Source organism: Eupeodes corollae, chromosome 1, assembly GCF_945859685.1.
Source record: "Eupeodes corollae chromosome 1, idEupCoro1.1, whole genome shotgun sequence".
NCBI classification, from domain to species: Eukaryota; Metazoa; Arthropoda; class Insecta; order Diptera; family Syrphidae; genus Eupeodes; species Eupeodes corollae.
This window is the reverse complement of record NC_079147.1, coordinates 16,069,143-16,082,306: the sequence shown is the minus strand read 5'-3', so window position 1 is coordinate 16,082,306 and position 13,164 is coordinate 16,069,143. Positions and strand designations below refer to the sequence as shown.

At 35.2% G+C, this 13,164-nt stretch overlaps 2 protein-coding genes across 4 annotated transcripts in view; one reads left to right on the top strand and one right to left on the bottom strand.

The window, feature by feature from the left end:
- The window catches only part of LOC129938341 (mucin-2), a 304,608-nt gene that overhangs the window by 129,841 nt on the left and 161,603 nt on the right, over positions 1–13,164 (bottom strand). The window lies entirely within an intron of this gene.
- On the top strand, positions 4,699–6,152 carry LOC129938345 (lipase 3-like). Its single transcript, XM_056045834.1, has 3 exons — positions 4,699–4,857; positions 4,922–5,641; positions 5,701–6,152. Exons 1-3 carry the CDS (start codon positions 4,771–4,773, stop codon positions 6,067–6,069), a joined length of 1,176 nt encoding a protein of 391 aa, XP_055901809.1. The 5' UTR covers positions 4,699–4,770; the 3' UTR covers positions 6,070–6,152.

Below are 13,164 nucleotides of genomic sequence, written 5' to 3'. Positions count from 1 at the left end.
CCCATTTACTAAACCTAACCTAAGTAGAACTGATAAGCTGTTCAATGTCCGAGCTGAATCGAATGATTTTTATTAAAATGCAATATTAAAGGTTAATAAAAATATACAAATCCTAGAATACGATATTTAGTTGTAAATAAATATTAATATCGAGTATAAACATTAATCATCACCAAAACAGTATTTTATTTGTTTTCTTATCATCTGAAGAATATATATTTTACTTTATCCGGAAACATTTTTATCAGAATTCATATTATCAACAAATTTTATTATTATAAGATTTTTGTTGGTTGTAGACCTAAGATATATAATATTTAAATAATTAGACAATTTACGATCTCATTTATATCAGTTTCGTGAAGGGGACTCTTCAATAATACTCGTCACTGCCTTTAAAAAAAATGTATTCGCTTATCCGATTTTGAAAGGAGCTAAATCTTTGAAGTAATATTTTTGCAAGCAAGAAACAGTGGCAAGAGGTAAAATAAAAGAAGTAAAGTCTGGTTAAATTTGAAGTGATTAAACACTTAGAGTTTACCAAAAACTGTAATTTGATTTTGTGACTGGTGGGTGTCGATTTGTGTTCTTGGGTTTTTTCCAGGATCTGCCATATTACGACAGAGAAAATTTTATAGGCGATGTTAAGTAGACTGATTCCTATATAGTTGGTGCAGTTTAGAAGGTCTCCTTTTTCAGAATCGATTAAACAATACTGAGATTCCATTCATCAGGCATGCTTTCTTCCGACCATATCTTACAGATAAGTTGGTGCATGCTCCTAACCAAATTATCTCCAGCTGCTTTAAAGAGCTCGGCATTCAAGCCATCCGCTTCAGCGGCTTTAATGGACTTGAGCTTAGATATGGCAATCTTTACGTCGTCTAAGTCGGGAGGACGGGATTGTTGGCTTTCGTCGTCTATGTTGAATGGATCATCCTGCCTGACAGCGGAATTCAGTTCGTCGTCGCCGTTATACAGTTTGCAGAAGTGGTCCTTCCATATCCTCTGCATTGACTGCGGTTCAACTATGATGTTTCCACTTTTGTCCTTGCAGCCTTCGGTTCTAGGTTTATATGCCTGTGAATTTCGTTTCAGCTGTTCATAAAACTTCTCATGCCCTCTCTTTTACCTTCTGAGAAGTCGGCGTTCCTCTCGCCTCTTCTGCTCATAGAGCTCATATGCAGCGCCGCTTTGCGTGCCTGTTGTTTGGCTGCATTTGCCTGCCGACATTCCTCATTTAACCAGGGGTTCCTTGTTGGTGGCTGTTTGGCGGCAGAGAACTTCGAGAGAGGTTACTTGTAACTCGGTCGGAAAAGGATTTGGCGATCTCTGGCGATTGCAGCCGTTCGACGTTGTATCTTCTCCCAGCACCTCCCTTTTTTGCCTTGGGTCTGGAAATCCGAAGTGCTACATTGGCTACAACGAGGCAGTGGTCCGAGTCGATGTTACCTCCTCGAAAAGTTCGTACATCCATAATGTTGGAAGCGTGTCTGGCGTCGATCGCAATATGGTCAATCTGGTTGACGGTAGATTGATCTGGAGAAGTCCAAGTTCCTTTTTGGATGTTGAGGTGTGGAAAATGCGTACTGGCTACCATGACGTTTCGCCCCGCAGCAAAATCTATGAGCCTGAATTCATTGTCGGAAGTGTTGTCGTGCAGGCTGTTCTTCCCGATTATTCCACCAAAGATGTCTTCCCTTCATAGCTTGGCATAAAAATCGCCCAGGACTATTTTTGTGAAAAAATCTAAGATTGCTTATTTATTACAATTCCCTACTTTTTCTTTGGATGCTTCCAAAAAAAAAAATACTCTCAATTGGATCGAATCTTTACAGCAAGGCATTTGACAAATTAAGTCATGAAATTCTCCTTAATAAACTAAGTAATATTGGACTTTAAGACCTTTTTGTTTATGTGGTTTAAATTTTCCCTGAATAGCAAATCATTCACTATTGCTTCCTTTATCTAAGCGATAATTTAGACAGAGGATCAACTTCTGGTGAATTTGATGCTTTTTCTGATTCCATCGGGAGATTTCAATGAATACAATGAAGGAGTGTGTGCTGAGATATTCGCTGAGTTGAACCACCTAACCCAGCTGGTCAACAAGCCCACTCGAATATTGGACGTGGTAGGTTGAGAAAACACTCTTGACTTGTTTCTTAACTATGACCCTGGTAAGTACACTATTAGTGTTCTATTTCCTATAGGCACATCTGACCCTTGTGTCAAATCAGCAAATTTCTCGTGTAATAACTCTCCAGTTAAAGAAAGAGCTCCTAAGACATCGTTTGGCAATACGAGAAAGCCAACTGGGACGGTCTCAATAATTATTTTAGCATCTTTATCTGGTCGCTATGTTTCCTCAATAGTGACGTTGACGCCAGCTCTGATATGATCACAAGTTTAATTTTCCTGGGAATGATAACTTTTATCCAGAACTTATTATTATTCAAAGCGGGCTGTAAAGAGGTTATTAGGGTCAAAAAGGCAAGTTTCGGTTGTTTTAAAGCCAATCCAACTGAGGAAAATCGGAATTAGTTCAAGCCAGTAAGAAAGGCCTGCAACGACGGACAAATGTGTACATGACCAAAAATTACGCAAAAATACTGCAGTGACTCAAAGGCAGTAAACAGTTTTGTTTGTAAAAATATGAGCAATTTTTTCTCTTCCTCGGTTCCTACGCTCGTTGTCATGACTATCCTTTTTTTAGTTCTTTAGAGCTAAAGAGGTGTTCTTCAAGGCTGGCAAAATCACCGCATAAGTTTTTTCATCTATCCTATTCCTCAATTCCTATTTATCAAAACCGCATTTGTCCAGCCTATTCTTAAAAAAGGCAAATCTTGCTCACCGTCTAATTACCGACCGATTACACTTACGTCCATTCTTTCCAATGTCATGGAAACGCTGATAAATTATCAGCTCAAGAAAAATCTCGAAGACCGAAAGCTTCTTAATCATCAACAAAACGGCTTTCGTAGCAATATGTTCACTGGTGATCTCATGATTCATCCCGCCGAAGGAATGATCTCCTGTCTTCAACTTCTAATCCAATACATTGTTTCGCTGACGATAGTACTCCTAGCTTTTCATATTTTCAGATTCGCATCCCTCTTCTTTGAATGTGGAACTGATAAGCTCCTTAAATTCCGACCTAAACAGCATTGTTCAATAGGGATTAAAAAACCGCGTGGAATTTAATGCTTCGAAAACGCAATGCTGTCTTGTATCGTTAAAGCGAGACATATTACCCTTGCTAATATCCATGGATGACACTTGTATCAATAAGACTGAACTTCTCGATATTCTCGGTATGTGTATTACCAACCATCTTTTGTGGAACATGTCGCCAAAAATGCCGCAAGATGTTTGGGTTTTCTAAGGCGATGCAAGAAGTTTTTCTCCTCTGGCGGTTATCGACAAGACTTATATACGTCCAAAGCTTGATTATAACTCCCATATCTAGGCAGGTGCTAATACAACTTACTTAAGCCTCTTGGACAGTATTGAAAGTAGAGCCTTTAGATCGATTGGTGATAATACCATCATAAGGTTGTAAGGTTCCTTGTTTAACCCTTTTTTACCGTTACTTTAACGGTTTAAGCTCTACAGAAATATCCAGTTGCACTCCTCCTCTTAAACATTTAACCGTAATACGCGCTCTTCTAGGAGTGCTTATTATTATCCCCTCGAGCCCAACTTCGGTCGTAATTTTAAGTACAGTACTACTTTCCGCGGATATCCATATCGTACTACTTATCTCTTTGATCTTCCAATAATGTCAATATCATCTGCGTATCCGAGTAATTGGATAGACCTTTGGAAGATTGTGCCTCTAAGTGTTGACGGTTGAGTTTTGCACAATTTATTCTAGAACGATGTTGAAGAAGTCGTTATTCTGCACAAACGGATAAATTTGTTAGATTGTATTTGCGAAATTTTAACAGAAGTCATGGAATACCATTCAGAGAAAGTGAAAGAGATAATAAAGCTGTCAACATTTCATCTGTATATAAACAAAAGGCTACAAGCATTTATATTAGAATTTAAATTATTAAAACGTTGATCATAATTTACTCTTAAATCACACAAATTGTCTGAAAATACTTCTTTGTAAGATATACTCGATTAAATCCCATTCGATTTTATTTTAGTATTCAAAAATTAACAAAACCATTTAGAATTTTCGTACCCAGACCGAAAATCATACTCTTTCCTAGTTCAATTAAAATGTTCATAAAATGAGATGAAAAAATTACTCTTTTTAAGTAAACAAAACTAAAACAAACTACACTTACTAAAATTTGCTTAATCATTGATAAGATTCTTATTTATTAAAAGCCAAAAATGAGTACTCACGCCTTCAAAAAAACCCACAAGACCCACATCAAAGAAATTCCCTCGCAAGCAAACGAAAAATATCCATAAATTCAATCAAACTTCTACGAAATTTTGACAATGAGAATTAACAGTTAACTAAAATTTTTGAAGGATTTATAGATTTAAAAAAAAAAAGTACCAAATAAATATTAGTCAGTCAACCATTTTTAGCTAATCTTTGTTGATTGTTTCTAGCAACATGTTCCTAGACTCAATTCGCAAAAATACACACCTAATCAAATGCTTTGATATGAATTGATCATGATATCAATGTCCAGTATATTTATAGGAAGGGGAAGCACGATTAAATTTTGAGTATTTCTAATAATCGTATAAAAGAGATTGGCAGTTGTAGAAAAGGTATTCAGTTTTGATAACGAATCCAACATGAATTTACATTGGATTTTATTAGCAGGTATTATTCCTGTGATTGCAGCTTTTCCTAATCTTATACCTCCTAGTTCCGTGACTACGGTAAGAACTATACAATCTAATTTTGAAATCAAAATCAATCTTTAAAAATATTTGAATTTTTTAGGGATCTCTGGTAGAGAAACATGGATATCCATTCGAGGAGCATGAAGTTCAAACTTCAGATGGATACATTCTGACAATGCATCGAATTCCCTATTCAGCACGCGTTGAAACTCCTGAGCCACGTCCAGTTGTCTTCCTGATGCACGGTATTTTGTGCTCGTCAAGTGATTGGGTTCTCCTTGGACCAGAAAACGGACTGGCCTACATTCTCTCCGATGCTGGGTACGATGTTTGGATGGGAAATGCCCGTGGAAACACCTACTCGAAGAGACACGCAACTATGATTCCACTGCTGCCCAGCTTTTGGAACTTCGATTGGCATGAGATCGGCATGAATGATCTCCCAGCTATGATCGACTATGCTCTCTATGAAACCAACCAAGAACAACTCCACTACATCGGCCACTCTCAAGGAACCACAACATTCTTGGTGTTGACCTCTAAGAACTTGAAGTTCAAGAATCGTATACGTTCAGCTCATTTGATAGCCCCTGTGGCATTTATGGATAACATGAAATCGCCTCTGGTTAAATTGGGAGGACCGTTGTTTGGAGACCCCAACAGTTGGGTCAACATCTTTGGAAACACTGAACTTATGCCCAATTCAAAATTACTCGAAGAACTCGGTCAGCAAACTTGCATCGATTCGTCTTCTTATCAAACTTTGTGTTCGAATATAATTTTCTTGTTCGCTGGTTTTGATCATGATAATTTAAATGCTGTAAGTACTTACACAAAATTCTATGACTTTCAGTTGTTAAGAACTTTTCTTATTTTTAGTCTTTGATTCCTGAAATTATGGCAACTACTCCAGCAGGAGCTTCTACCAATCAAATCATTCACTACGCTCAGGAATATGTTTCCGGTTATTTCCGTGAGTTCGATCTGGGCAGAGGCCTTTTCAAACCCAAGAAATATCCCATCGAAAAGATTGATGTTCCAATCTTCTTGTACTACAGTGAAAACGATTATATGGCATCAGTGGTTGATGTTGAAAAACTGATGCGTAAACTTAAATCAAAAACCCTCATGCGTGCCTATAAAGTTCCCGATCCAAATTGGAACCACTTGAATTTCCTATGGGGTTTGAATATCAAAGAACAAGTTTATAATGCTGTTCTCGAAGATATTGAATCAATGAGATTATAAACAAAAAATCTAATATCGTCATTTATACGAAATAGAATGAATTCAATAAACAAATTGTGATAAAAAGCAAGTAATTCAAAAGATTCTGGTATCCGTATTTTTGTCGTTCCTTAAAGCTAATTGATTTGTTATTATCTGGTGGCTACAACTCTTGGTGTTATCAAATAATTTATTGTTTTTTAAAACCAAAATATAATAAATGAAAAGATTAAATCATGCACAGGGTGATTCGCAGAATTATATGAAGATTGCAAAACAAGTTAAGAAAGAAGTCGCCTGGAGGTCTGGTTTTACCGATTTTTTTTTAAATTTGAATAAAACCATTTAATCTTACTTATTCGTTAGCCTTGGCAAACTCCTAAAATAAGATTATTTTGTTGGAAAAATTACTGTAATTTTAAGTATTTAAAAAAATCAAATCAAACTAATTACAGACGCTTGAAAGTTCTTCAGTTAAAAATTTTACTAAATACCGTGTAGGCGAATTTTACGATATCTTATTGAACAAATTATCTGAAAAAAAATAAAAACAATATTATTGTGAAATAACAATATTATTGAAAAATTACAATTTGAATAATTCAACTAATTTTTACCAATATACAATTTAAATCAATTTTCAGACTTCTTCAAATTCAACCATTTGTTGAACCAGCATAATCTGCTAATCGTGTAAACAGTCACCTATTGTCACTTACTAACCTGTCAAACTTTTGTAATCAGCTTAGAAATGTGTTTTTGTCTAATTGTAGGAGCTGAATCTGCAAATTTTGACAAAAGTCAGGTTTAGAACATACAAATGCTACTTATTTCAAATATATCTTTTTTTGTTGCATCAAAGTTTTCAAGATGGCTCTGATGTCCTCGGCTAAACAGCCACAAAAGAAGAAGGAAGGTTGATGCGGTGGCAAGGCCAATAAGAAGAAGTGGGCCAAGGGTAAAGTGAGGGACAAATTGAACAACCAGATCCTCTTCGACGAAGCCACATACGAGAAATTGTACAAAGAGGTTCCACAATACAAACTGATCACACCGTGTCGGTTGTTTCTGAACGTTTGAAGATCCGTGGTTCATTGGCCAAGAGGGCTTTAGTTGAATTAAGAGACAAGGGTCTGATCCACCAAGTTGTCCAACATCATTTGCAAGTTATCTACACCAGGGCTACCAAGGGTGATGATGCGTACACCCTGAAATCATGTACAAAGTCAAATTTTTATTTTAAGGGATAATAAACTCGTCAAATAAAATTAATAAATTGGGTGGCGGAACTAGGGTCTAGTGACTTACAACTCTCAACCATTCCTGTGTGCGAGTACTGTTGTCAGGAATGGAAGGGACCTACAATTTTAGGCCGAATCCGTACGGCTAATATGAGAAAGCACTTTTTCATGACAAGAATTACTCTTGAAGGATTTGTAAATTCCTCGCAAGAGGCAGTACCCGCGAAAATATTTTTTTTTTTAAATTAAGGTGGCACAGGTAGGGACCCCTTGCATGCCACGGGTACTTATTACAAAATAAAGTTTTGCAAGTTTACTAACAGAAATACTGAATTTTATTAGGCACTCTTATTATGAACAATGTGTTACAGCTTTATTTAATTTTATTTGTATCTTTCTATTCTTTAGGAGAAAAAAGTGATTAAAAGAAAAATAATTAACATCTTAACAATTGTAGCACGATGACTTTGATGGCAAAATATGTACTGTTTGAAAATATAACTAATAAGTCCATTTATGCCAAGCTTTTATAAAAATCACATTCCTTTCAAAGTTATTCTAAACATATCGCATATTTTTGAGGATAAATTTTAAAATTAACATTCTTTATGGACTACTCTATTTTTAGTTTATGTTCAAAACTGTAAATTATTTACTGAACAAATTGTGAAGAAAATAATATAGTTTAAACAAATCAAACTTATTGGAAGACCATCCTTGAAGAAACTTTCCGTAAACACGATCAATGACATTCATTTATTTTAACTCTAGAATCATTGGCAACAAAAAAAATATGTATTTGCCGTCATTGGTTATTGCGAGAAAATCTGCCTGCTATATTAACTCAATTGAGTGCCCATAGAAGAAAATTGCCATAAATTATGTTGGAAAATTTCGAGAGCTTGTGGAAAAGTTTAACAATATTGGTACATCGTCAATAACAAATAAAATACACGACTGGGTAGTACGAACTTGCTCATGTACATAAAGAGTCTGTTTGAAATTATGTCCTGTATTTTAAGATTTAAAAAAGTTTGTTTTCAAAATTTAAACTATATATGATTTCTAAAAAAAAACATAAATTTTTCGAAATTATTTAAATTTTTCAATTTTGGTTTAATCCTGCTGAATTTTTTATTCATGTGTATAGCTTGGTGCCTTTATTCTTTTCCCACCATGGCCTCGCCATATGCATAAGGAATGATGTTGCTTATCAGCTCTTACCACAATATGGCCTTTGCACCAATTCCTTTTTTAATTGTATGTGGTTTAAATTCTCCGTAAATAAGCAAATCATTCACTACTGCTTCCTTTACCGAAGCCCAAATTTAGACAGAGTATCAACTTCTCGTGAATTTGATGCTTTGTCTGATTCCATCCAAAGAATTGTTTCGTCCTATCCTCGCACTGAAATCGTTATTACGGGCGATTTCAATGTACACAATTCTTCATGGCTTCAACATTTAGGCCAGACAACACCCGATGGAGTGTGTGCAGAAATCTTCTCTGAGTTGAACCACCTAACTCAGCTAGTCAACGAGCCCACATCGGACGTTGAAGGTCGAGCAGAAAACACTCTTGACTTGTTTCTTACCTCTGACCCTGATAAGTACACTGTTAGTGTTCTATCTCCTCTTGGCACATCTAACCATTGTGTTATATCAGCAAATTTCTTGTGTCAAAACTGTTCAGTTAAAGACAGAGCTCCTAATAGAACCGTTTGGCAATACGAGAAAGCCAACTTCAGGATCTTTAACTGGTCACTATGTTTCCTCGAAAGTGACTGTGACGCCAGCGCTGATATGATCACAAGTTTAATTCTCCTGGGAATGAGAACTTTTATACCGAAAAGGGTTCAAAGCATCGGACCTAAGGAAAACGCATGGTTCGATGCGAGCTGTAAAGAGGTTATTAGGCCCAAAGAGGTAAGTCTCCATTGCTATAAAGTAACAATTGTTGGTCATTTGTAAAAAACATGAGAAATTCTTCCTCTTCATCGGTTCCTACGCTCGTTGTCAATGACACTTGTTTTGTTAGCTCTTTAGAGAAAGCTAATCTCTTTGCTAGGCAGTTCGCCGCCAATTCTACGCTGCCAGTGAGTGTCATGACTCCGCTTGTACTTGAGCGAGTAAGTGATTCTATGGGACTAATCTTTTTTCGCACTCGTACTGTGGCAAGAGTCCTAAGAGATCCAAACACACATAAATCCGCTGGTCCCCGCTATTGTTGTGAAGAGGTGTTCTTCAACGCCTTCAAAACCATTGTGTAAGCTTTTTCATCTGTCTTACTATTCAGGTCTCGTTCCGAGAGGATGAAAAACGGCGTTTGTCCAGCCTATTCCCAAAAAAGGCGAATCTTCTTCACCCTCTAACTACCTACCGATTGCACTTCCGTCCATTCTTTCCAAGGTCATGGAAACGCTGATTTATTATCAGCTCAAGAAATGTCTTGAAGATCGAAAAGTTCTTAATGGCCGGCAATACGGCTTTCGTAGCAATAGGTCCACTGGTGATCTCATGGTTCATCTCACCGAACAGTGGAGCAAATCTTTACGTCGTTTTGGAGAAAGTAAGATTATTGCACTTGATATTTCAAAAGCATTTGATAGGGTCTGGCATCAGGCTCTCTTATCGAAAATGCGTGCTTTCGGTTTTCATGAATCCCTGCTTCATTGGATTAGTAATTACCTTTCGAAACTTTCAATACAAGTAGTATTGAATGGATTCAAGTCTTAAAACCATAAAATAAATGCTGGTGTGCCCCAGAGCTCTGTTTTATCTCCAACACTTTTTCTCATTTTTATTAATGATCTCCTGTCTGCAACATCTAATCCAATACATTGTTTCGCTGACGATAGTACTCTTAGCTTTTCATATTCGTTTTCAGATTCACATCCCTCTTCTTCGGATGTGGAACTGCAACGACAAAAATTCATAAGCTCATTAAATTCCGACCTAAACAACATTGTTCAATGGGGATTAAAAAACCGCGTGGAATTTAATGCTTCGAAAACCCAATGCTGTCTTGTATCGTTAAAGCGTGATATACCCCCTATGCAATTTTCCATAGATGGCACTTGCATCAATGATACTGAACACCTCGATATTCTCGGTATGTGTGTCACCAACCTCTTGTGGAATGATCACATACGCGATGTCGCGTGTTATAGTTTTATTTAATTTCAACTGTAAATTTATATTCTTTAAAATGTAAACAAGTGAATACAAGAACATTGTTTAAGATCTTTACATTTTTAGACAAGGACAAAATATGTAAAATGATTTGGAATAACTAATTAGTCCTTTTATGTGAAATTTGTTTTATAAATCAAAACTAAAACTAAAATATCCTACCATTTTGCATAAAATTCAAAAACTTAACATTTACTTGGATAACGATATTTTCAGTTTATGTTCAAAGTTGTAAAAGAATCTTTTAAATTTATTATTGTAGTACTTATGAGACGAAAAAAACTCGCTAACGATGGAAAAATAACCATACTGGACAACATTTTTCATGAACACGGTCCCTGTTCCATCGAAGAAATTAATATCATGAAAAATAGCTGATCATCCCCTAAAATTTCACTGTAGCAAACACAAATCGATTTTTGAAATGAAGCCTGGTATCATAACTGAATTGAGTCCTCAAGATATTTAACAATTAAAGAAAATTGCATGTTTATTTTCAGCAAATTATGTTAAAAACTTAGAAGAAGTAGCTTATAGTACAACCGCCTCTGAATCTTTTGCATAAGCAGCTGATGCTCTGCTGCTGCTGATTTTGCTGCCTCTAGTTTTGCAGACATTCAAAAAATTTCTGCAGCCCAAACGAAGTCTGTCCTCCTATTCTGGTTAGTAGATTGCAGTTCGGGAAAAAGTTAAAAACTATTAGTACATATAGCCAATAATAAAAAAGACTTAACCTTTATAGAATTATAACACAAATAAAAAACAAAATAAATTAATATAAATATAAATCACCCTGTTGGTACAGTAAAAATATCAACTTATCTAAAACTATATACTAATTGCTTGTTCTAGAACTTTTTTCCGATAAGTGTCAACAAATAGTTTTACATAAATTCAAAACAATAATTCCAAGAGATAAAATTACTTAGTTAAGAATTTATGAACTCATATTTTTCGATGTTGGTTTTGTAGAACTTGGACAAATTTAAAATTCCTCCAACATGTTCTTCGGTTCAAATGAAAGACTAGAAACTAGAATCGGCTATGGTTACATAATAACCATAATTAATGCACAAACTTTAATTTTTAATAAATGCATTCAACTATTGATTAATTAAAATTATTACAACTTAGGAGCTCTTTTCAGTTTAAAATATTTAAAAACATGTCGAATTATTGAATGAAAAACAAATAACTTTTAGTTTTATGTCCTTTTGATTTAATTTTTTTTGTTTATTTATCGACCTACAACATTTTTATTTTGTAGACACAAGACTCACGAAAAACAGGAATTTACTCCAATATTTTGAAATACTTGACTTATGTCTAAGTTAAAAGAACATAGGTACTTAAAGTTAGTCGGTTCTATTTGAAGTTCATATATTTTTTGACATTCCAATGCATTATCCTTAATTCCATTTTCTTTCTGTTGGTTTGTTCGTTATAAATTTGAATTGAAAAAAATATGAAATGCCAAACTTATATTTTTAAAATTTTTTTAGCACTTTTCAACCATTCTATTTCTGACAACATTACTGGCACACAGGAATGGTTAAGAGTTGTAAGTCATAGGGCCCTAGTTCTCAACTGACTGTTGCGGAATCTAATTTATTTATTTGTTTTAAATTTTCTAGCGCACATGAAACAAGTGCAAAATCCCCTTAAACAAATATTTGCTGCATAATATAATTCATGTCATTAACTTGGATCTCAATAAAGTATGCAATAAAAACAACTCAATGAGATGAATTAGTTAAACCTTTCAAAAGGCAAACATTCGTATTGTATACAATGAAGGAGAAGAGTTATTTTCAAAGCATTCAAAAACATTCTACCCAATAACTTGTATCAAAATTCTACTTACAAAGATTATGAGCTGTATTTAAAGCCAATAAACTTTAGTTGATATACGAGAATACGAATATCATACATTTAAAGTGTACACTAATAATAAGACTCCAAATATGATAACATTGAGAATACAGACGAACTTATGGTTAATGAAGGCTTTAATCTACCAAACCTTTAATGGACTAAGTCCGTTGAAAGTGGTTTCTTTCTTCCTGTTAATGCAACGAACAACATCGAATTGCTAACCTTCTTTGAACTGGAATATATTACTAATTCGGTAAATGTGGGACCTGTTATTCTTTGCTAAAGATTTTAATTTAGATGGTATCGTTTTGACTTCATCTATCTATAGTCTTTATAATGGAAGTTAGGGTGTTTTTGTGGAAGATCTTTCTCGTTTATTGAGAGGTGAATCTTGTAGTAATATTGTGATCTTGGGCGATATGAATATTAAAATTTTAACAAGAACAACAAAACGAAGTATTTACTGTCGTCAAATAGAGTCGATTCACATCCTAGGCTTGGGCAAAACGTGAAAATTGACAGGCATAACTTCGAAGTGGGAAACGAATTTTTTTATCTGGGCATTGCTGTTTTTTCTGCAAATGACATCAGGGCGGAGATGAAATATAGAATTACCCTTGCTTATCGCTTTAAGCAAACAGTTGAGGAATAAGGCCCTATCGTGAAGTACCAAAGAGATACTGTACAGAACCTTAATCATCCCAGTCTTTGCTGTATGGTGCAGAAGCATGAACCCTCTCCAGGTGGATGAAGGATCTCTTGGTATTTTCGAGAGGAAGGTTCTGCGTACGATCTATGGTCTGGTTTGT

What these genes read in the sequence shown, in the direction of transcription:
- LOC129938345 (XM_056045834.1), top strand. Translation starts at nt 4,771, where the DNA reads ATGAATTTACATTGGATTTTATTAGCAGGTATTATTCCTGTGATTGCA. An exon ending in CTCCTAGTTCCGTGACTACG is followed by an intron (nt 4,858 to 4,921) that starts GTAAGAACTATA and finishes TGAATTTTTTAG; the next exon opens with GGATCTCTGGTAGAGAAACA. An exon ending in ATCATGATAATTTAAATGCT is followed by an intron (nt 5,642 to 5,700) that starts GTAAGTACTTAC and finishes TCTTATTTTTAG; the next exon opens with TCTTTGATTCCTGAAATTAT.